Source organism: Symphodus melops (assembly GCF_947650265.1).
Source record: "Symphodus melops genome assembly, chromosome: 11".
In the NCBI taxonomy this organism is placed as follows: Eukaryota; Metazoa; Chordata; class Actinopteri; order Labriformes; family Labridae; genus Symphodus; species Symphodus melops.
In genome coordinates, this window is record NC_136701.1 from 16043086 (window position 1) to 16066165 (window position 23080).

Genomic DNA, 23080 nt, shown 5'->3' on the forward strand with positions numbered 1-23080 from the left:
TTCTCTTTTTTCTCGCTGCTGGGAAAAACATTGCCTCCTTTTGCTCATCAGGATCAGAGTTTGTGTTTCAATAACCCACTGAACATCACAGTAGACCGGTGGACACAGGGTTCTTTTTTTTTTTTTAAGGAGGTTTAAAGTCCATGTTGTAGCTGGGGCTTTTTGCTGCAGCTGTCCATACTTTAGTAACAAACCAGTCATTTTGTGAAAGCACCATCAGTTCTCTGTCGCCGGGAGAAGTTTCAAGCCGTGCTTTTTTTTTTCTCCCCATAAATTGCACATGTGCACTTCTAATGACTCGTGACACGACTGGTACACTCTCTCTCTTGCATTTTCAGTCTCTAGATTTTTTATCTCATCAGGGGCATTTGCTTGTTGTGTTCAGTTCAAATCTAATCATCTCTGCGATAAGATTCACTTGGCGTCTTTGTTGGTACTACTTTTTCCTCTGCGTGGTAGACAGGTGTATTAGTATCAATTTCCCTCTAATTATGTGTGAGGTAGGTGCTTACAAGGGCTAATTATACTTTGAAGCTGCATTGAAGGAGTTTTATCTTGGAAGCGTGAAGTAAAAACACTGTAATTATAGATAATGTGGGTGTAATTAGGTACTTCTTAATGAACAGACTTTAAATGAGATGTTGCTTGAATGAGATTTAAAGTTAGATTGGGGCAGGGTAGACTTTTTAAACTTACTTCTGATGTATTGTCCTCTCTTACTTCTTCAATAAAACGTGTGAAAATGTGTTCTTTACTCATAAATGTGACTCCAAAGATCAATCCAGCAGCGGCTGACACATTTAGCACCTGAAATGAGCTTCTTGATGAAGGGAATATCGTGGTCTCTCTTCCTTTTCAGCAGATAAAGCGTTATTATTACAAAGTGTGAGACATTCATTGGAAATCTTTGGGCTGAATTGTAGAATGACTTTGTTTCATTATCCCTTCATCCTGCGGTATTAAAGTGTGAATATTCAGCGTATGACGGAGTTCACCTGAACCAAACTCTTTCTTCCAAGCAATTAAAAGTTCTTCTTCTTTGCCCTTCTTTTCCGATATTAATACGGTTGACTGCAATGTGTTTTTACAAGCGACTTTGCTTCTTCTTCCCCGCTCCACCCCCTCTTTTGCTGCGTACCTTTTCATCAAAGAGAAGGGATGGGATTAAGACTTTCTCCCCGCTGCGTTTGATATTCTCGCTCTCCTCCGAAATGACCCATCAATCATCACACCTGCGCTTTGATCCGTACACGATTGGCCGTGACATATGTGACATTCATCACCTCAGCCTATCACATTTACTGCTGCGGCCACATGTACTGCCGGATTGAAACACTTTCCTTCATATAATGTATTTTTCTCTTTTTCTGTTCCAATTTTACATCCTAACTACATCAAATGTGGTTTTATATTTCCCCTCTTTTACTCATGTATTTGTTGCGTGATTGTCTCGAAAGAAGAAATGTGGTGGGGAACAACGGAGCAATTTATTTGACGAAAAAGGGTTACATTTGAATCCATAAATGTGAAGTTTCAAACGCCAACAAAGAAAACACGATGTTTGTCGCTGCACATGCACATACGCAGGTAAACATTGTGAAATATGAGGTGATTTAATGCACTGGAATAAGGATGAAATCAGTCCTTTATTTTTATTCGATGGAGCAGAATCCTTAGAGGTGCTGTAGATGGGCCCATAAGATTCTGCTCACATTCGTTGTTATCCCTCAGCTTGACGCTTTTTGTACCGTATAGGTTTAAGGGAATTCACAGGAGAGGTTAAGGACATGGGTTGACATTTGTATATTTTATCGGCTATGCTCTGCCTAATGTTGTTGTTTTGTCCCCTGTAGACCCAGAGAGAGAGAGAGAGAGAGAGAGAGAGAGAGAGAGAGAGAGAGAGAGAGAGAGAGAGAGAGACGTGTGACCAGACTTCAGTCCATCTACGAACGCCTTCTGAAAGCCCTCCCTTTGGCTGACATGAAAATGCTTTTAGTAAGTAACACATAATTCAGACTTTGATGCCCCCTGACTGCTGGCTTCAGGGACTCTATCCACTGCCCTACGGATCTCAGTTTGTCTGCTCAAGCTGTTGCTGAGAAAGAAGAGAAAAAAAAAAAAAAAAGGAAAGGAATATGTTTACAAATCAACACCGCCAAGTGGGAGTGACTGAGCCGCTTTGTAGAGAGGAGCTTATTTAAACTCGCTGAGATGTGATCCATTAATGGACCACAGAGTCTTTTCACAGGCATGATTTTGTGTGTAGATCTTTCACCTGAGTGGCAAAAATGAGAAAGAAATGAGTATAAAAGTCTGGCTCACTCCCGGAACAGCGCGGCTTGCAAAGGTGTGAAATAACGCTGGGTTCTTTCAATATTTCGTCTGCCAAAAGTTCTCAGTTGCCGTGTCCTCAACCTTCACAGAAAAAAAAAAAAAAAAGCCTTTTTATGTGTGCTTTCTCTTCACTGACGACAGGGGCCTGAATGTCATTTGAAGCATGCCCGACCGCTTGCTGAAGGGAAAAAGAGGCAGGGAAGGAAGAGAGAATTAGAATGTATTTCAGGTCTGAGGCGAGTGGTGCATTGCTGCAACTCAGTGAAGGAGGGTGTTTAAAGAGCGAGTAGGAAAGCTGGGAGGGAGTGAGGTTTTTTTGTTTTTTTTTTTGCAGCAAACTGTTGCTAGGAAACACTTGTGGCATCTCCACTCCATCTCGTTGAAATGCCAGAGCTAACTGACAGAGACGGCGAAATGAAATGTCAGTCCTATCCTCGCAGGAGTTTGGAGAATGCGGCGGGTGTTTCTATTTAAGTAGCCATGTTTATCAAAGGGTTCTCGAAAAGTCCACACGCGCCTTTACTTCTGCGTGAACAGAGGGCTGGAGCTTCCCCTGCTTCTTTCTACCCTTCTGTTTGACGAGTTTGTCTGGCCCTCCTCATTTTTGTTTATTCCCCCCCCCCCCCCCTCTCTCTCTCTCTCTCTCGATCTCGACGTGCCTTTTTTGGCCCTTTTTCCATCAAACTCTCTCTCTCTCTCTTCGCTCCATCTCTCACTCACAGATGAGCACTTCTGCGCCATCCCTCATTATTCTCCCCTTATTCTCCGTCTTTTATTGGTCTCCCTCGTCCCATAATTCACTCTCTCCTTTTTCAGATGCCATATGGTCCATCATTGTATGCCTACGTCCAGATATTTGATTATAAAAGCTGTCTGGCTGGGGCCTAACTCTCTACAGGTCACAATGGAGCTCATTTCCATACACTCCATAAATTGTAATTCAGAGATAGTAACCAGCTCTGAATCAGAATAAAAGCATTCATATTCTACAGTGACCTCAGCCGCACCACCATACATCAGTAGGGTAAGACACACTGGGACATACAAATGGGGAGAAATTTGAATAAGGATATTAAATTCCATCAACCTTTATCCTCTTGTAAGTGCAGTAAAAGGCCGCAACTTAGATTGCTGATATTACCTTTGAAAACAACAGAAAGGCATGTTTCAGACTCACATCGGTTTACATCATTACTTACTTCAGTATTCATTCAGATTTGAATCGGCAATACCTGTTCAAACAAGATTGTTTTTGTCAGCAACTTTGAAAGGACATCAGCTTGCTCTCTTAAACAAAGACCCTCCCCAGCTCCAGCTGTGTTGCAGGTTAACCAAATAAATGGTTTAGTTTATTAGTTTATTTGAATCAGGGACATTGTAAAAAAAAAATTAAAATAAAGAAACATTAGTCTCTGAAGAAAAGAGATGCTTCATACCAGATTTAGCAAACTAGCTAATGAAAGTTAGCAAATAAAAGAGAAATGATCCATCTCTCGGAGAGAAAAAGGAAATAGAAAAAAGAGAAAGAGGGGTAATGGTCGGGACACTGGCAGACATGATGGCGATGAACGCTGGTTGGAGGGCCCCACCCCCTCCCAATTGATTATTTCTTAGGGCCCCAAGAGACTCTAGAATGGCCACTGCTCATAAGCTATAAGAAACTTGATGTTCTGTACATGCTCCTCCCAGCAGTCTCTTTGAAGTACCCTATATCCACACACTGGATATATACATTCACCCATGCTCGTACATGTCACCCTCCCACTGGGAGGGGAAATAATTCATACCATTGATTGACTTTCGCTGCATTGTGTTTGCGTCTTTAAAGCTCATTATCTCATAATAGTCATTGTCAGGCTGATGATGATGAATGGAGAATATTTTTTTGTTGACATGACATTACGATATATATTCAAACTATATTTGAGGTAAAATCAGGAAGCCATGAAATGATTTCTAGTCTTAACTGCCTGTGTCCTCTGAATATTTAATGCACTTTAAACTGAAAAAATGAAGATTTTTAATATCTCATGCTACTGCTTATAGACTGGCACAAAGAATCAAGGCAAGAAATGACAACAACTGTGTAGCGGTAGACATTGTATTAACTGTTGAAATGCCTGTCAATCAGACAGTAATTCTATTTCCCATTTCAACATCATTGAGAAAACAAATAAGGACATGATAAACACAAATTCGCAAAACAGGGATGCAATTAAATAGCGTGAAGAATTGTGATAGACTGTCCCTCTGAGTAAGACAATAATTGTGTCTCTATTAATAGTATAAACATTACAATTAGCAATTGCAATACATTCCTTTGAAGAACTTTCACAGAGTTATAAGTATAATTAAAGTTAAATAAAAGTGTGATGTGCTGAAAGGGAAAGCGACAAGTTACTTTATTTAAAGCACATTTAAAAAACAACAAGAACTTCACCAGAGGGCTTTACTGAAATCATTGAAAAGATACATTGATAAAAAAAATAAAATGCATATGCACCATGTAATCACATGTGCTCGGACTTTCAAAATGTATCGAGATTTTACTTTTTGCTGTTTTTAAAACAAAGCAATTTAAAAAAGAGATCATGATAAGGATCTCAGCTGCTTTTTTCCCGAAGACCAATAACTTGCTCTGTATACTTTCAGTTTAGCAACAAAAAGTCAATGAAGTCAGCCTTTTTCCAGCAAGTGAATGGGCATGTTTTCTAAAGTCCAATATCAATATTGACAGTGGGGAGGGAGTCCTGTGGTCCAGGCTCATAGCTTCCACAGTGGGCTGGTTTTTTGACAGTCGCTGCTTTGTGTATCAACCGAGCGAGCGAGCCGCTGCACAGAAGCTTACATGTATGTACAATTTTACTTCCTCTGGCTAGAAAATAGAATATTAGGCTACTGTCTTGTGTCAACTTGTGTTTTGCTCATGGGACAAGATGTTTCAATTCCCATTAATACCTATATGAATTCAATAACTTGTGAAGTATTACCTTTATACAACCTTTCAATTAAGCGGAGGTTGCTGCTTTAAAGGAGATTAACACATCTATGATGGGGTTTTTTTTTTCATTTTCTCTTATTCAGCAGATCATTGAGTTCTGACCTGATTTCTTGAAGATGAGAACTCTTTCGACGGTCTGTGTCACTGCAGCTCTGCTAGTCTGCTGTAAGTTGCCAACTGCATGCAAAATGTAAACCATACCTGCATCCCAATGCAGTTTGCCTGTAGTATTTATTTTTGAGTTACTGCATCAAAGTAATAACCGTGGCACAAGCACATATATGCATGCAAAACATTTCTACACACAACCCCATGCAATAATCTTGAAACGGCACACTCATCGCTATTTGCCCTTCCAGTGCTCGCAAATAAGATTGCTATTATAGAAACAATAAATGGTTTCGAAATATTTGCCTGCCCCTGGAGATTAGCATGAACTGCGCCCTATTAAAGGACTGTAAACTCCTGCAAACATAAACCTTAGGGGGGGGTTGGGCCTTTTGCTGGAATGACTGTGTGTTGGTGCAAGTGGATGAGACATTTAAAGCACGATTGAATGCCTAATGCAACATTTCATAATTGCATCTAACTGTGAAAGCTTATGGCAATCTCTGAGGAGACTGTTGAGACACATGAAAATGAGAGAGCCATCTTGTTGCAGGGATAAAATGGATCATGGCATTCAGCGGGTGCACGTCTCAAAATGCAGGTACCCTGGAAATGTATGTCAAGAGGACTTAATACCAGGTCATAGCCAATCAAAATTAAGAATTATATTAGCTCCTGTGTTTGCAATCATTTGTTTTGGTAGAGTGTTCTGTTTTAATAAATGTATCTCTTTTTATTACTGTTAAAGTTCACTGCATTTGTGTTTGATAGTATTGCACCCACAGGGAGAATGCTTTCATAGTCAAGCATATAAAAACAATTACTGCAGCAGCTGCTTTAAGCCCTCCTCAACAGAACAAGAGGTCATGTTTTCACATCTTGTCCCTTAGTACTCCTGAATATTGTTTTGTGTTTTATTTTATTTAGATAGAAACTAAAGAATAACCACTACTGCCTTAATTAAAAGAACCATTTTTGTTTAAAGAAACATGCACCAACAGTTCTGCCAGGGCTCTGAAGCGAGAGAGAGCCTTTTCTGGCTAATACATAATAAATGTGTTTTTGGATTTTTATGAAGTATAACTATTGTTTTTTTTTAGTCCAAACCTATGTATATAGGAGGCTTTTGTTTAATCAGATGGATATATTAGACCTATACATTAAAATGTGCATCCTGGGTGTCAGCCCCGTCAGTTAGCCAGCCCTTAATTATAAGATAAGCAACCTGGGTATAAACTCGCACTCCGTTAGCCTAATTCTGCTTCACGTCACATTTCTAACCATGTAACGTCATTATCACACCATGAAAGGTGCACGAAAAAATGGATAAAATATGTGGCAACCGATAGAACATTTTAGCATGCGGCCATATAATGTAACAGCCACAAGCCTACACAGGCAGCAGGCACTTTGGTCACAAAAGTTTTTTCCATCTCTAATTTTAGATCACAAGCTGAGGAAAATTGCTCTTCCATGCCACAGCTAGCTATACTGCCCGACCGGCGTCTCCCCAGCATTAAGGCCTTCTAGTGATAAGCGGCTTCTTTCAGTCATTGAGACCAGCGTGTGTGTTTGTGCCGCAGCAGCATGATTGAAATATGCTCTGTGCCTCTGAGGTTAATGGAGTTAATGAAGATCAAAGACGCATGTCTGGCCAAGATAATTAGTATTCTGTCAGACTGAAAACACACTATGAATAACTGAACCATGACTCTGACTGTAGTTGAGGAACTCACTTCTAAACAAATGCCCTTTTCCTATAGGGTAGTTTTCTTTCAACAAAATTCTCATTTTTTTACTCCACCTGTCCCTCCCTATGTGTTCATCTCCTCTGAAGGCGTCCTGTTGAGCTGTGCTACCGAACACGAAGTGAGTAAAGGTGAAAAACTGCAACGCCCTGACAGTGACATCAAGGTGACGAGAAATTATACAGAACCAGATGTCAGGAGACCTAAGCCAGTAACTCAGAGGAAGAAGGCAAAGAAGACAGGACGTCAGAGAGTTTCCATGGGACCAAGAAGTGACATCAGCTGCACCAGACTGGGAGGCATCTGCCAGCCACACAGATATATCTGCCAAGGCCGGTACCTGGAAGACAAGTGTTCAGGGGCCAAAACACAGCAGTGTTGTACGCCAGGTATAATGACGCAGTCGCACATAAACTACACAAAATATTACAAAAGCAGGAAAATGTTCATAGACATCCAGCACACAGACTTATTTAGATAGAAACATCTTTACTTTGCAAAGAACAGTATAGTGCACATACTGTTATTTGCCAAGTAAAGATTTATTAGGGATTTACAGTTTGTTCCTGCCTGAATTATAAAAATGTGTCGACGTGGATGTAAATTGTATCACAATCTGTCACACCACTGAAATAACCTTAGTGCGTCACATTTGAATAGTCATGCTGTAATTAGCCTTGCTTTATATCCATATGAATGAAAAGAGGTGACTCAGGCTCAGTGGATGTAAAAATATCTTTATTATAATCATATGTTTATGTTTCATTATTTGGTATGCACAGCAGCAGCCTTTAAATCGCGTATTATGGGGGGGGGAATTACTTTTTTTCCTCTAGTTGGAGCTTGGACAGTCTTTTGTGCAGGACACCACAAGAACAGAGTGAGGGCGTGTGATGTGCACGGCTGTGGAACTTTTAACTCCAGAAGGTAAATTGTGATTTTTTTTTTTTTTTTTTGTGCTTTAGCCGAAAATAACTCATGCTGACACATAAATGGCTTATGAGTGCAAAGGAGTTGATAATATAGTGTTTCTGGTGCTGCTTATTCTCCTAACCTGTTCACTAAGTGGCTTTTCTGACATTTCTGACTGTGTTTATGAAACAGACATAGCATAATCTCCCCTTCAAAGAGAAGAAGGGATTAAGTCTTTTAACTTTAGTAAAACAGACTGCAGAACAGTTCTTGAAAGACAGCTGTGTAATGATGATTTCTTTCTTCCCTCACTGCCGTTCCTACAGGGGTTACAAGCTACATAAAGCTGTGGACCTTGTCTGTGATGACTATGGTATTGTCAACACTCCATTCTCAGGCTCTCTGGCAGGTCCAGTGAGTTGGAGAGACCCTGCTGGGAATACGTTTGATGGGGTCAAACTTCTGAATGATGGTAAGAAGAGAGCGGTGTCAGTACAGCACCTGAGATTCAATGCAGTAGAGAACGAAACTTCATGAACTTATTCATCACATTGTGAAATGAATAGGATCCCTCCATCAAAAAGTAGATATATTTCAAACAGGAAAATCGAGGCTCTTGGGTGCCAATGTCCAATTAATTGCTGAGTAAATTTACCTAATAATGACTGCATAATAAATCTGAAAGACTAAGATAAAACAAACTGTTTCAAAGAACCGTGGCAGCGCTTAATTAAAAGTTAGTAAGCATAGAGGCAAAGTCCACAAAGCAAATTAATATCTGCAACAAATTGCAAAAAAAATGTTTTTCACAGTTGTTATGACATTGAGTGAACCGGAAATTATGATGCCATTAAATGATAATTCAGTGTGTTTAAATATTTGTGCAAAACAGTGTGATACATCTGGGGATGATTTACAAAATAAGTTGGAAGTTTGACTTGTTTGTGTTTTCGACAGTGTATTGTATTAAGTAGCACTGCTGCCCAGGAGTCAGATTCTACTAAACCTGAATAGATTCTTATTTAAGGCTCAATGCTTCAAGCTTAAGTGTGAATACACCCTGAGAAGGCCTTAAACAACTCTTAAACACTCTGAAAATATCACTTTCAGTTTCAGAAAAAAAGAAGATTGCCAAAGCCCAACCTGAGGCTTCACGTGATGTCACAGGGGCTATGTCCATTTCTTTTGAAAACTACAAGACACACCACACATTAGGAGTCATCCTCAGGGAAGAGGACACCATGAATATCTTTTCAAAATGAAATCAATGCAATAGTTCTTCAGAGACATATGTGCGTGTGTGTTAGGAACAAAGTGGTAGCTTTACCAGCTAGCTTGCTAACATTGCCATCCCAAGGACTACATCACTTAATTTCCTTGGGGACAATTTCCCCGGCTCCACAGTATATAAAAGAACAATGGACATAATAATTAAAACAGCAGATTTTATTGACCTACTTTTATCTTGTCACGTAACCTTTAAAAGTAATTTCCTGTTGTGTATGGAGCCATCGACAGGGTATAGGTGATGTTGGGTTACTATGGTGGAGGCGTTAGGTAGGGATAAGAAGAAGGAGTGATTAAGTGGGATTAGACGAGGTATAGAGAGGGGCTAGGACTCAATTGAACTCCATTTTACCTCTAACATCATCACCCAGCTGCATGTGAAACCCCATCAAAGGCTGGTAATGACCCCCACAAAGGCCCATTACTACAGAACAAAGCATCTCAACAGCGCTGGTGTTTGTGGAGCCTGGCAGCAGAGCCCTCACATGCTTTTGTAATGCACAGTGTATTTGTGTCTGCAAACATGCTTGCATGAGCCAGGCGTGATTTTTTTGAGAGTTAAAAAGGCATCAGAGTGATGAGTAAACATCATTAGTCCTCATTCTGCCTCTACCCCTAATTGAACCTTATTATCAGCAGAACACATGTACTGTCCGCTCCTTTCATCTCAGGGTAAAGCACAGACATGATTAGACATCACAGGGACACATTACCTCGCCATGATGCCCACATTAATGCTGAGAGACTCATCATTAGAAGCTGGTAGGGTTTAATGAAGGTGTTGAGTTGTAGTCTAGCCTACTTTCAGGTTGTTTGCTGCTAAGTTGGCTGCTCACTTGTTGTCGTCTTTTTTCTGCAGACTGGGGAAAAGATAATGGCCTATGTTGATCCATTAGGGATTATAATATGAGCTATAGTAGTCTGCTGTCTCCACATTCAAGGGTCTATTTGTTGCAGGCCCCAGACATGGATCTGCTATACATTAGTACAACTTGTTAGCCTATAATGTTCATTAAGAATGTTGTATAGCGTTTAGGAGCAGTTGCCCAAGGTAAGTGGAAAACAGTTTTTCTCTCACTGTTTTAAAAATGAATTCATGGATTAATATAAACCACTTATTCATGTTCACATCATGTGAGTTCAAAACTATACTCTCATCTGAGGGGTCATTAAACACAACTGCAACCATCATTTTCTGTGACTGTCACAGGATTCAAGAACGATTTGAATCAGCTATATAACAAATTTAACCAATGAAAGATGTGACAATAACCTGTGTTCAAAGCTATGTTTTGACCTACACTCAGCACCATGTATTCTCTACAGGACAAACTATTGGAAGAAAAAGGTAGCATTAAAGAAAAACGATTCCACAAGTCCAAGCATGATGTGTTATTTCTGTATCTGTCTCATCCAGTGTACTGTGTGAAAATCTTCAACATCCGTCCTTACCGTTACATCGGCCCCGTGGTTAAAGGAGAAGCCTTGGGTTATCTGTTGCCACTTCAGGAACGCTTCTCTGGAATCACGTCACACCTGGAGCTGCAAATGTGTGACGGCACTGACCCTTCACCTTTCATATGATCTCCAAGTCTCCCATGCACAAACTCCCTCACTTTGAAATTCACCTTTAATACAAACTATGACTGTCGTTTGTCATACAACAAACTTTGACCCCCTCAAACCTTAAAAGCCCTTAATTAGTTCTAACTTTTCTCTGACCTGACTGTGAGTAATTATTTACTTAATAGCTTTGACAAAGATGTATTTAGAGCAAATGATAAAGGCAAGAATTCAACAGTCTTAACTCGTTATCCTCTGTTGAATAAGCTGTACAAAGATATGGTCTTCCTCAGTAATCATTCTAATAACAGCGTCTCAAATCAGTTTCAGTGCATAATTCTTACAAATGCTAGTTTGCCTGATGATCTTTTTTTTTTAATCTTTTGTATATTTTGTGACATATTTTTCCAGGTGATGTCATGCTCTTTTCTTGAAGTAACCAGAAAGAAAATTATATTTGTGAAATTATCATTCATGACTGTTGTGCTTATTTGTATTCCTCTGCCTTTTTTTCTGACTAATACATCTACCCAAAGCATGAACTCATACAACCTCTTATCTATATTTGAATGATGCAATGCATTCTTGACTTTCACTTCTTCTTTTTGCGCGAGAGTGGTTTTCATTTCCCATCCCCCAAATGGATTTGAAATTGATGTCACATGTTTTCAAACAGTGTCAAAGAGAATATTCTTCAATGTTCTCCATTATTCTGTAACTTGTCAAGATAGTCCTGAATCCTGACATTTATTCCATAATGTTGTCATTTCTTATTAATCAGATCATCAATTCAGAGGGGAAAAACTGCCACATTTAAAGTATAACTGCAATGAGTACCTTACGCCACAAGATGGAGCTGTATCTCAACAAAATGACACGTTAAACCCAATTCATCCTCAGACATTTTCTCTTTCATCCATCAATTTTAACATTTTTGGAAGTCTTTATGAAATAATTAAGGAGAACACTCACTATGAAACTTTAAGGTAAATACTATGTGCTGGTAATACAACAAAACAATGAGCTGTTGTATACTTGGACATAATTTCTCTGAATGAAAATGTGTACATTTCCAGTGAAACCATCTCATGACTCGAGAGACTTACGGGGAAATGTGGAGACATCATGTGATATTTTAATGAGTCAAGTTCAACTGTTGCTCCTTTTCCCCCCAATTCCACATAATAAGTTTATTAGGGAGAGTTAATAGGCTTCCTACAGTAGAGACATAGTCTTTGACTAAAACTTTCAACAGATCATCTATGAGGAGTTTGCTTCAAATGCAGCTTATGATGTCACTGTCCATTTCACTAACAAAGACCACACATTACAAAGTTTATTGTAATTTGAGTGATGCAAGGTCAGATGACTGGAAGACTGTCTGCATGGACCCCCATGGTTCCTGTATTTAGACAAAGAGAGAAGTGAAGAAACACAGAGGGGTTAGGGGGAGAGGGATGCGAAGGGAGTGATTAAGGCATGCTGATGAAATGGAAGTGGGTTTTCTGTTTCAGGTGTGGTCTATTTTCCTGCAGTTTCAAAAACTATACATAGTGAGCTTTACGACTACTTCTATAACATTTAGTCGTCATGAAAGTTTGATTTCTGTCAAGACATTCTCACATCGGCCAATAGTGGGTGCAACCACCACAATCTGCTTAAAAGGTTGCGGCACACAACACGAGGAAAAGTGCTCTTTAACCCGAGCTCACTTAAACATTAATGACAATTTACCTTCAAACTAACCAGTGTATACAATTATAAACAAATAGGCCTACAGTCTGTATTGACACCTGTATAGACACCAAAGGTACGTGTATTTAAAGCCTTGAGCTAAAACGTGTTGGAAAAGAGTTGTCCAAAGTTTTAAAAAAACATTTCTGGAGATTAGTTGTTGCAGATAAAGCTGAAGGGAATAGCTAAATAGTTCAATGATGTCTTAGTTTAAGGCTATGGTTGGTGGTGATTATGAAGTTTAGTGATTGAGATAGTACTGAAAGGGCGTTACGAATGAGAGAAATAATCAACAATGAAATAAATAAAAAAAATAACAACTTTGTGTTTCCTCTGTATCCTCCAAATGAGCAGTTCCAAACTTTGTGCAAACCACTAATCGACCACAAAAATGTTCATGGACAAGCCGGAGGACTGTGACTCTTAAATTGCCTTATAAAATCTAATTTGTCCAGGTTGAACACTACTTTACTTAGTAAGACATGTTTCAGAACATTTTGATTTCAAGCACTATATAAATATGCTCACAATAAATGTGCTGTCCCAATAACTTAAATTTTACTGAAAGAAAAAACAAAACTGTTTTGGACCAGTTGTCATGAAAGTGTGAAAAATGCTGAAACTTTTCTTTCTCCTGAGATGGAGGGGTAACATTTTCAGTTTTTAGGCCTTTAGAAATGTTTCATGTGTTGAAGAATTTTATTATTATTATTATTATTATTATTCATTGTAAGAAATCTGATAAAGGAAATAGATGACATTTCAAAATGGTCCCACTCCCCTTAAATTCACCCTATAACATCCCTGGAAAGTTAGGCTGAAGTTGTAATAGACGTTTAGTAAATAAGAAAATGTCACCTAGTAAATCGCTTGCCTATATGATCTACTTATGCCTCAAAGATAACTTTGATTGACTTTTCATACAAGGTATGTTACTTTGTGTTTATTTATTCGTTATGATCCCCATTAGCTGTCGAGCACAGTTAATCTTCTTGGGGTCCACAGACTTTCCAGTGCAGCCAATATAGTTTCTGTGTTTTTTTTTAAATAGCCCACATGTCAAATGTGCTTGATAAATGTGGGTCAAAATGTTCAGGTTGATCCTGCAGCTCGTGTGGTTTGCTGTGACGCTGGAGGGTTGGTCCATGGAGCTCAATGAAACGTCCCAGTCGCTCTGCTGGGAGTGGGCGAGCCGGGATAGGCTGGGAGTTTGGTTGGAGCAGTCAGCGGGACAGGGCAAGGGGAAAAAAGGAGGAAACGAAGAACCGATTACTAACTTCTGCCTTCTGAGCGGCTGAATGTTGTATCGGAAATTTGACGTAGACAGCTTTCCGGTAAAAAACAAACAAATAACAGTTGTTGCATTCAAGGAGTCACGTATCGGAGCGGCGCGGATGACAAGAGAAACATCGCCGTGTAAACTTTGTCAACCCGGTTTGAAAGCTCGTTGAAGGCAACCGGGAGTTTTGCTTTTTCTCTTTCAACGGGAGGCGCAAATACGAGGACATCATGCCACGGCGCACCGTGCAAGAAGTAACAGTGCAAGATGTGCAGAAGAGAAGAAATCCGAACAAACACTACGTAAGTGTCCTTTAATGCTCACAAAGGCAAAATGCTTCGGTGCTTAGGGAAGCGAGCAACAGATCGAGGGTACGTTGCAGTGTGTCTCCCTTTCCTGTCGGGCAAAGTAATAACAAAGAGAGTGTCAAATTACACGTCAGCCGAAATGGACAGATAAAGACAAATCTGATGGAGGCAGCCAGAACCACGACCAGTTTATTAAAGTGATTTGTTTAGATCTCAACAAACCATACATAGACTACATGGTAATAAAACAAATCTAACTTTGGTCTGACTGCCTCAAAGTAAGTATCAGTATCCTAGGCTCTGTTTTTATAGCTGTTTTGTTTGGTTCAAAGATTTAACATCAAACTTTGTCTTGTAGGCCACTTCTATAGGTAAAGTTAAAGTTAAATAGCCTATTGTTGTTTTAAGTGGGCTACCTGAAGGAGCCGCTCCCCCCTCCCCCCCTCCCACCCACACACACACACACACACACACACACACACAGACACACTAACACTAGCCAACTTGATGCCTGAGGTCACACATTTACTCACAAAAGAACCTAAAATAGGCAACCAGGAAGTCATAGGGCATCATAGTTTACACTGGACAGGGCCTAGATTTATGGTTTTATGGCCATGGTTTATTAGTACAGTGTTTTTAAATAGCTGTTTTTTTCTTTTATCCATCATGAAAAAATGCTAAATGTTTTGATAACCACGCCATGTATGCACACTCTCTCCAGTGTTGAGTTGCTGGAGGACATGTCAAGTGATGGCATCCTGAGATCTATGAGAGATGTCAGGTGATAAAGATGTGGTTATCTCATTTAACAGAATCTATCCGTCTGTGCCACTTAAGGGGTCTCTTTTTCCGATCACATCAGCGTGAGGGGAAAAGAGACACCCCCCCCCCCCACACACACACACACACACACACACTTTTAACTTTTTTCCACTTGCACTGCACGCCTTGTGTGGGAGACATAAATGTCAGGAAGACAAAAAAACCCATTGTCTGCCTCAGTGCAATTCACAGTACGGTGGCGCTTTCATCAATCTTGTCTGAAAAGTAATATATTAGAACAATACATGTGGGTGAATTTCTCTGCAAAAATGTTAATGGTCAGTCTAAAGTCACACATATGACATCATGTTCTAGAGAGCCAACAGTTAGAGCAAATGCCAAGGCCTTAGCAGGTGTTCGTGTTATTTCCATGTACATGGTGTGTGCCTGTGTGTGTGTGTGTGTGTACTCGTGCATGTATTGGTTGCACCCTTCTATGTGTGAAAATGATGCCTAGGGTTAAGTGACCAACAGACCGTGCGCGGCCGTGGGTGTGAACGGTCAAGGACACCGAGTCCTCGAGGTCCTGTGTCTTCTCCATCTGTCCGTTTGTGCTCCGGTGTGTGTCTTGTGCTGTTTTTGGCCTCTGGTACTATCTCTACACATGCAGGCCTGACCAAAATCCTGACATGGTAGTGTGCAAATAAAAGCTTAAAAACTCTTAATATGAAGTAAAAAAATGAACTAAATATATAAAAGCTTCTTGTTGCCAGTGACAGTGTTTTATTGGTCGGAAAAGCTTTTCAAGTTATGGCTCTCCTTGTAATCCTCAGAGCTATGGCTTTTAGTCTCATTTGCCATTGCAGGCTTGGTACTTGTTGTTTATGAAGCCTGTTTGTCTTTATTAGTCTGTATTGACTCAAGCTAAGGCTAAAATACCCTTCGAAATAGTTGTGTTTGCCACAAAATAAACCTGATTTTAAAAATACCTTGGCTTGTTTTCTCAGGTCACTGTTCTGTACATTCAGCCCACACTCACATTTTGGAGTATAAGCTGTTTTTTTTTTGTTTGTTTGTTTTTATGATAAGGCTCGCTGGCCAGTTTCGTGTAGCTCCTGTACTTGGCCAATGCTTGGCTGTATCTGACTCCAGTGCCTTGAAAGAAAGAGGGGAAAGGGCCTGGGAGTGGGGCCAGCAGCATTCAGCCAGACACAGCAGGCCACCGGGGAGTTTCCGATCACCTCCTTTCCTCTCTCCTCGTCTTCTTCTTGTTTGGGAAACGTAAAGAGCTTGACCCAGAGTTTCCTCTAGACTGCAACTATTGGGCCTGATGCTTTGGGTCGGGTAGCTGATGTTTTTAAACAAGACAGACGTAAAGTACAAGTTGCACGTCTAAAAGCAGTGCACATCTACTCATGAGCAAACAACAACGTCTCCTAACTTCTCTTAGCCGCTCTGAACAGCTTGCTCTATTTAAAACTTCACAGGATGCATTGGACTATAATATTACTGGATATCTCTATTCCATTAATGTCAACATATGATATGAGTAAGTGCTGCTATGGTTTCTGATAACAGTCCTGGTCTGTCCTCTCATTTTCCGACCCTTTCTGGGAGTCACACCACTTAAAATGTGATAGCACAATGAGTCTGGAGCGATGCCTGACGGTCTTATTTGATGTCAAAAATCAAATTGTGCGTTTGTTAAATGTTGTCCCGTTTTCTGTTTTTCCAGGTTTACATCATCAAAGTGTGCTGGAGCGATGGCAGCACAGAAGTCATTTACAGACGCTACAGCAAGTTCTTTGACCTGCAGGTGAGTAAGCATGCGAGTGTGTGTGTGTGTCAATGTGTGTTAGTGTGTCTGCTGGTACTGTCTTACTGTGTTACTGTCTTTTTTAGACTGTAGCTGTAAGGGCAGATGAGAATAAGTAAGAATAAGTCAGGATCTGACTTCACACAGCACTGTCCCTCTGTAGGCCGAGTGCTTGTCGCCAGTCTCTCCATGCTCCACCCTTATGACACTGGTAATTAAATTTAGCGAGAGGAGTCGGAAAATGTCCCGATGAGGTTAATAGAGGACAGTGATGAATTCAACTACCGCACTGATGACCACAGAAATGTCTGAATCATCATCGAGCGTCACACTGGCAGTGTGTGTTGCACAAGGAGGGAATCTCATTAGTATCCTAGTTTCCTTTCCTCTTTCTTTCTTTTTTTTTTTTTTTATAAAGGTAATGGATACGGGGCCCTGGCCACGTTTGAGCTCAGAGTGCATGGACTCCAGGAAACGCCGGAAAAGGCAAATGCTTTTAATGAGCACACAGTCGATTTTAAGCAAAGCATGCTGTCGACCGTAATTGGATTAGATTCCTTTTAATTGATTAGGATGGTCAAAGTATGAGCAGTGAAAGCAAGAATCCCAACGCTCCAGGGAGGTTTTATTTAAGGCTGCAAATGTAATGTTAACCAGAAGAGTGTAAACTATTACAGCGCTAACTCCGTTCATTTGACTAAAGCCTATTCATAAGCTGCCAACAGCTTAATTATAAACCAGTTTATATCACAATCTTGATTGTTTTTTTTATCGTAAAGAGCTTGGATTTTGAGGCTATGCCAAAGTGGAAATATAGTGATGAACTTTTTTTTTTTTTTTTTTTAAGTGAAATGAGCGAAGATCATGTTGAGCAAGACCTGTTTCCTGTTCTGTGGTAGACACATTGCTGGTGTTATTAGAATAATCCCCACAATGTTTGCTTCCAGAGATTAACAGGAAACGCAGTCACAGAGATCAACACTTCGTGTGCCACGATCTTTTCAACAGAAACTTTTGAAGGCAGCTCGTCTGCTCACTCCCTCTAAAGATCCACAGAGGGCGCGCAACGCGGAGCGCTATCACTCATCATTTTTAACAACGTCACAGCAAGGCTACATTTATCCACACTGGTCTTATTACCAGGTCAAAGTACTACTTGCATCACTGACTGAACACTTGCATTACCCGATCAATGGCATCGAGTGATATGAGCTCATTAGAGATATTTTCAGCCGTGGCAATTCCCCGCTGCCATTCAGCTGCTTCCTGCTGTGTCGACAGCCTGTGGGTGGGCTCTTACTGGTAAGGGAGATGTAGATAAAGCCAGCTGGAGACAATACAATCCCCGCTCTTATCACCTGTGAGCATTGCGGTAGTATAAGGCACCTTGAGGCAGCGGCGGTATTTCTTAAAGGAAAGTGGCAAGTTGTAATGTTCAGAATCTCGTCAGGTTTACATTGATGAAGGGGATTACAAATCGTTTGCGTTCCAGCGTTCTCCTGGGATTCATTTGACATTTTTCTTTTGTGCTTTTTAAGAAAGGTTTTCTTATCGCTGTCGACGCAGTTTAAAGCAGTTTTGACATCATCAGGTGTCATCCAAGGTGCCCCTATAAAGGATAGTGACGCAGAGCCGAGTCATTCTGCTGCTCTCACTACGATTTCTTAATTTCCTGTCACCTCCCGCACTCTATATCTCATGTTTTCTTCCTACCGCCCTGCTTTGGTCATCCATCCTTCTGTGGTTTGATGCGGCTGGCTCGTCCTGTGATTCAGAACTAAGAAGCAACAAGCACTGCAACACAGTCTCAAAGCCTTGGAGCCAGACAGGAAGCATTATTCACCACATCCCGTCAACACAGCTGGCCCCAGCAGTGGATGCCGTACCCAGGCTACATGTGCTGTTTTCTTTTTATTGTTGACCACTGACTGTGTTTATTCTCTCAGTCCAACTTCTAGATTGTAACATGTACCAGTCACGCGACACTTAGAAAATATTGACCAAGTATTATAGCTAACAAAAATGATCCAAGCTATTAAGCCGAAAAATTAAGCTTGATCATCGCATCACACCTGTTTTCACAATTTTTGGCTCCTTGTATGTTATAGAGTTGATTAAAATATTTCAATGACTCATTTTAAAGCTCTCCATGGCCCAGTTATATCTCAGATCTGTTAGTGCTTTACAAGTGTACCATGTACGTGGAGATCCTTGGGCAGGGGTCCGCTGTATGTTTATCATGACCAAGTTGGAAAAGGAGGTCAAAAATGATCAGAAAGATCTAGAATTAACAACACCGAAGATTCTTATTCCTTTTTGCCGCAATGCTGTGTTCTCCCTATCGACCAATGTCTAGCAATTTTAAGGGCATTCTCTGCCGCAGAATACCAGGCCAAGTGCCAGATGTTCTTCTCGCCTAAGATATTTTTTGCTACTTCTCACCCACCTTTTTCCTGTAACACCCACACCAGAGTTTCGAAGTGGAAGCGGTCCATAAGTAGCATCAGTTAGTTTAGTATCTTTTCGGCATGGTGGTGAGGTCTTCATGGCGGTATAACACTTGATGCTATCTTGCTCATAGCTTCTTTCAAGCTGTTGAATACAGAGAGAATTGATTTAGCAAACAGCATTTGAACATCAAAGCTGTAGTTGGTCCCCCCCCCCCCCCCCCCCTTCGTTCGGACAAAACTAGGGCGTTCTGTTTTGTTTGTTTTTTGCCATGGGGTCATCCGTGTGGCGAAATTTTAATTCCATGTCGAACAAAAAGAGTTTCCATGCTGCACACGTGTCAACTGAACTTCACAAGCTCAGTTTTCCAGCTTTCTCAGCTGCTTTGGATATAGGATACACATTTGCTCGAAAGCTGGAAGGAAAATCCAAGAAGTCTCTTTGTGCTTATTCAGAGTTGCACAGCTGTCACATATTTTCCAGCTGCAGTAATCAAGTAACACAACTTTTTCAAGGGGAGTATCTGCCACTTTTTCTCAAGCAATATCGCAATAATGTGCATTTCTGCCGAGTTACATCGGCCATTTCAAGGTGAAATCCACTGCACGTATCCTCAGGACGTCTGTGTTCTTTCGACTCCAAGTACCCAAAATGCGTTTTAACTTTAGATATGGAAATGGAACAAAGGAAGCTTACCATACCACGATTGTAACAGTGTACGTGTAAGACATCTGGATGACGTCAACTGGCTTTGTGTAAGGAAACAATGATGATCTGAATGAATGAATTGTCTAAGTTTCAAGTAAATCCAAGTTGAGACAAATTAATTGATATTGATACAAGTGATCCAATTCAGATTATACATTGACAGCATTGTGGGTTACAGTTCTTTACCATTCGCTCAGGGGCACTTTTAAGGGTCTGTTGGGGCCCTAGGTAAACATTCATTGGGGGCCCCTCCTACCAACGTCCATTATTAATTTGATAGCAATAATGAATGCAACTCTTAGCAGGGCATTAAGAGTAAGTGCTGTCAGATGGAGCCCTATTAGGGAGGTATTCTACTGTCGTTGCAAAATTAGCACAATTTGAGGCAACGCTGTGGTTTAAAATGTGTAAGCAATCAGGGGTCCTCCTACTGGCCTGGGGCTCCAAGGAGTTACCTGCCCTTGCCTGTTGACAAGCAGCGCCTCTGCGTTCGCTTGTTGTTGACCTGTCTTTGTTAAGACTGGTCAGCGTGACTCGCGGTGCTTGTCCAATGACAAGCTTTGAAGTGTTTTTTTGGGGGAAAGTGGCCTGTTGTGGTTGGCTGCTTGAGAGACGGTATGCAATCAGTCACCCACTTGCCGCTCCCATCGCATGCACGTCTCCGCTTTAAGTAGCAATAAAACCAAAACGCACAAGGAGTCTGATCCAGATAGTATCCCAGTCAGCAAGATTGTGGATCTGTGCTTCTGATCTTGTGATAGAAGAGTGCCTTCTGGCTAATGTGACATGCTAAGAGATACGACTTAACAATTGTATAACAAAATACTTTTGAAAGTTTCTGGCAGTATGGTAGAGTAATGAAGTTTGAAGCATAAAAGCAAATTATTATTTTATTGTTTTCTCAATGCTGAATTCAGCCCGTGGTATGCCAACTATGCAGCTACTATTATTTATAGTTTAACACTCAGAGTGTGAAATACTGAACTAAATATATGTCCTTTACACAAGGATCGGTCCGTTCGTCCATTAAGTCCTGAACAGCTCACACTGGGCTTTCATTCCTCCGTGTCTCTGAAAATAGGGAAAACACCTTAAAAAAGTGAGATGGTATATTTGAGAAATTGAAAAGATTTCTTTGCAGTACATTATCTCAAATATTACCCTCAATGAACGTTAACCCATGTTTTAATTCCAAGCTCCTACTGTTTATTATTATAACCTTTATTTAACCAGGAAGAGAAACTCGTTGGATGAAAAACACTCTTTTTCAAGAGTGTTTATTATACGTTCATTTCACTCTGCAGCAGTAAGCCACCAACATTTTGAGCCACATCCTTTGAATTTCCTCGCTCTCAAAATGTTTAATAAGTTGACTAACAAGTCAGCAATCCGGTATGTGGTTGTCTGCAAAGAGTTAAGATGATCTCAGACATCAAGGTTTAGTGGATTGAGAGGAAAAACACACACACACACACACACACACACACACAAGGGCCTTAAAGATAGACTTGTTGCAAATAGAGCAGGCATTGTTCTCGCTTCTCACACTCTCATTCAAGAGAGTCTGGTGCGTCTCAGAAAATCTTTATTTTGAAGGCTGATAATGTGGTTACAGCGGAAATGGCTGAGACAAATTAAAACCCCTTGGAAGATTACGTTTGTCTGAATCAGCAAAGATTTGGTAAAGGAAACAACAGTGTTTAAAAATGTAAGAGCATTACTGGCCATATTAACAGACTGCTAATTGGACAATTGGAGGGTTTGTTTTTCATTTCTCACATCCTAACAAGGTCTGCTGGCCGACATGAAGTCAATTAACAGCAGAAACGTGGCAACAGTTTTCAAACTTTTAAACTGTTTAAAAAAAAAAAAGGCTTAGTTTATTGAAGCCAGTTTCTATCATGTTGTAACAGACAAGTGAATGACACCATGAGCCATAATTTCACGCCACTCCTTTGTGACACAATTACTCTAATGTCAGAGAGATGTTTTTGACATTCGATCAGTATATAATATGTTCAAAACTTTCTCATGCAGCAGCCATTTCTACGCTACTTAAATGAACTCGACCAATATAATTTACAACTGCAGTACAGTATGTCAGAGGTCAGGTGAAGCTTGACTCGTGCTCCTCTTTGTGGTGCATGGATTTTGGATGTTGGGTTCGTGAAGTATCTGGTACTTTGAAGAGACATCCTTACTCTCTCCAGATGCCTGTTCTTGTTTGAGTGGCTCTGATTACAGAGTATAGATGCAAGGTTCAGAGTAGACACACAGACTGGGTGTGTCTGCACTCACACTCAGACATATGGGAACAATTACAGTGTGTGGGGTATTGGCTCTTCTGTTTATCTCTCGTCTCTTTGAATGAGTGTCTCTGGTTGGCTGTTGGTCTTAAGTTGGTACTCGCTGTCAACGATGAAACAGCTCAGTTGTCTTTTTTGGTCCTTTTGAATTCCTTTTGTGTTCTTTGAGCGGATCTTAAGAAGCATCTAGATTTAAGACTAAAGTGAACTCACTCACCTCTTCTCAGGTCTTCATAAATCCTTTCCTCCCTCATTCTTTTCTTTGTCTTATTTACGGAGGAGCCACGACGGCATTCAGAGAAAAGGAGAAGTCACTTAAATTGACACTCATCTATTCAATTCCAAGACCTGAAATTCAAACATACATTTGTTCTGTACAGTGAAAAAATGCCGCATGCTGAAAACATCGGTGCTTTACTTCTACAACGCTGCGTCTGAAGAGGTTGAATCTTGTAAGCAATGGATGGAAGATATCGAAAATATTACCAACACCGAACCAGATACTGCATCTGAAAAGTTGTATGATATTCGTACGACAGTTGCTGAAATTGTTGGAAACAGCTTGCGCTAAACTGATAGTGCTGCGTTTAAAAATGTGAACGATGCGAGCATGAAAGATATTGAACATTTCATGTAAGAGCTTGCATTGATTCTCCAGTGCTGCGTCTAAAAAGGTGGATAATGTGAGCATGAACGATGATGAAAATGGCGTAGAAAAGCTCGCACTAAGCTGCTCGAGCTGTGTCTTGAACAGCTGAGGCTA

At 40.5% G+C, this 23080-nt stretch overlaps 2 protein-coding genes across 5 annotated transcripts in view; both read left to right on the plus strand.

The window, feature by feature from the left end:
* The first annotated feature begins 1974 nt into the window (after positions 1-1974).
* On the plus strand, positions 1975-11084 carry LOC306831848 (leukocyte cell-derived chemotaxin-2). 2 transcript variants are annotated; one of them, XM_079356094.1, is made up of 6 exons: positions 1975-1995; positions 5422-5500; positions 7281-7580; positions 8028-8118; positions 8430-8575; positions 10808-11084. In XM_079356094.1, exons 2-6 carry the CDS (start codon positions 5452-5454, stop codon positions 10972-10974), a joined length of 753 nt encoding a protein of 250 aa, XP_079212220.1. In that variant the 5' UTR covers positions 1975-1995; positions 5422-5451; the 3' UTR covers positions 10975-11084. The 2 variants fall into 2 exon arrangements, with proteins under 2 accessions (XP_079212220.1, XP_079212221.1); XM_079356095.1 differs by having other exon boundaries at positions 8055-8118.
* Positions 11085-13805: 2721 nt separating this feature from the next.
* sh3pxd2b (SH3 and PX domains 2B) overlaps positions 13806-23080 on the plus strand; it is a 35100-nt gene continuing 25825 nt past the window's right edge. For 2 of the 3 annotated variants that reach the window (XM_079355343.1, XM_079355342.1), the window contains exons 1-2: positions 13807-14268; positions 16775-16855. In XM_079355343.1, coding sequence (XP_079211469.1) covers positions 14197-14268; positions 16775-16855 — 153 coding nt within the window. In that variant the 5' untranslated portion in view covers positions 13807-14196. Of the gene's footprint in view, positions 14269-16774; positions 16856-23080 lie in introns of all 3 variants that reach the window. The other variant, XM_079355341.1, reaches the window with a different exon arrangement.

What these genes read in the sequence shown, in the direction of transcription:
- LOC306831848 (XM_079356094.1), top strand. Translation starts at nt 5,452, where the DNA reads ATGAGAACTCTTTCGACGGTCTGTGTCACTGCAGCTCTGCTAGTCTGC. An exon ending in TGCAGCTCTGCTAGTCTGCT is followed by an intron (nt 5,501 to 7,280) that starts GTAAGTTGCCAA and finishes TCTCCTCTGAAG; the next exon opens with GCGTCCTGTTGAGCTGTGCT. An exon ending in ACAGCAGTGTTGTACGCCAG is followed by an intron (nt 7,581 to 8,027) that starts GTATAATGACGC and finishes TTTTTCCTCTAG; the next exon opens with TTGGAGCTTGGACAGTCTTT.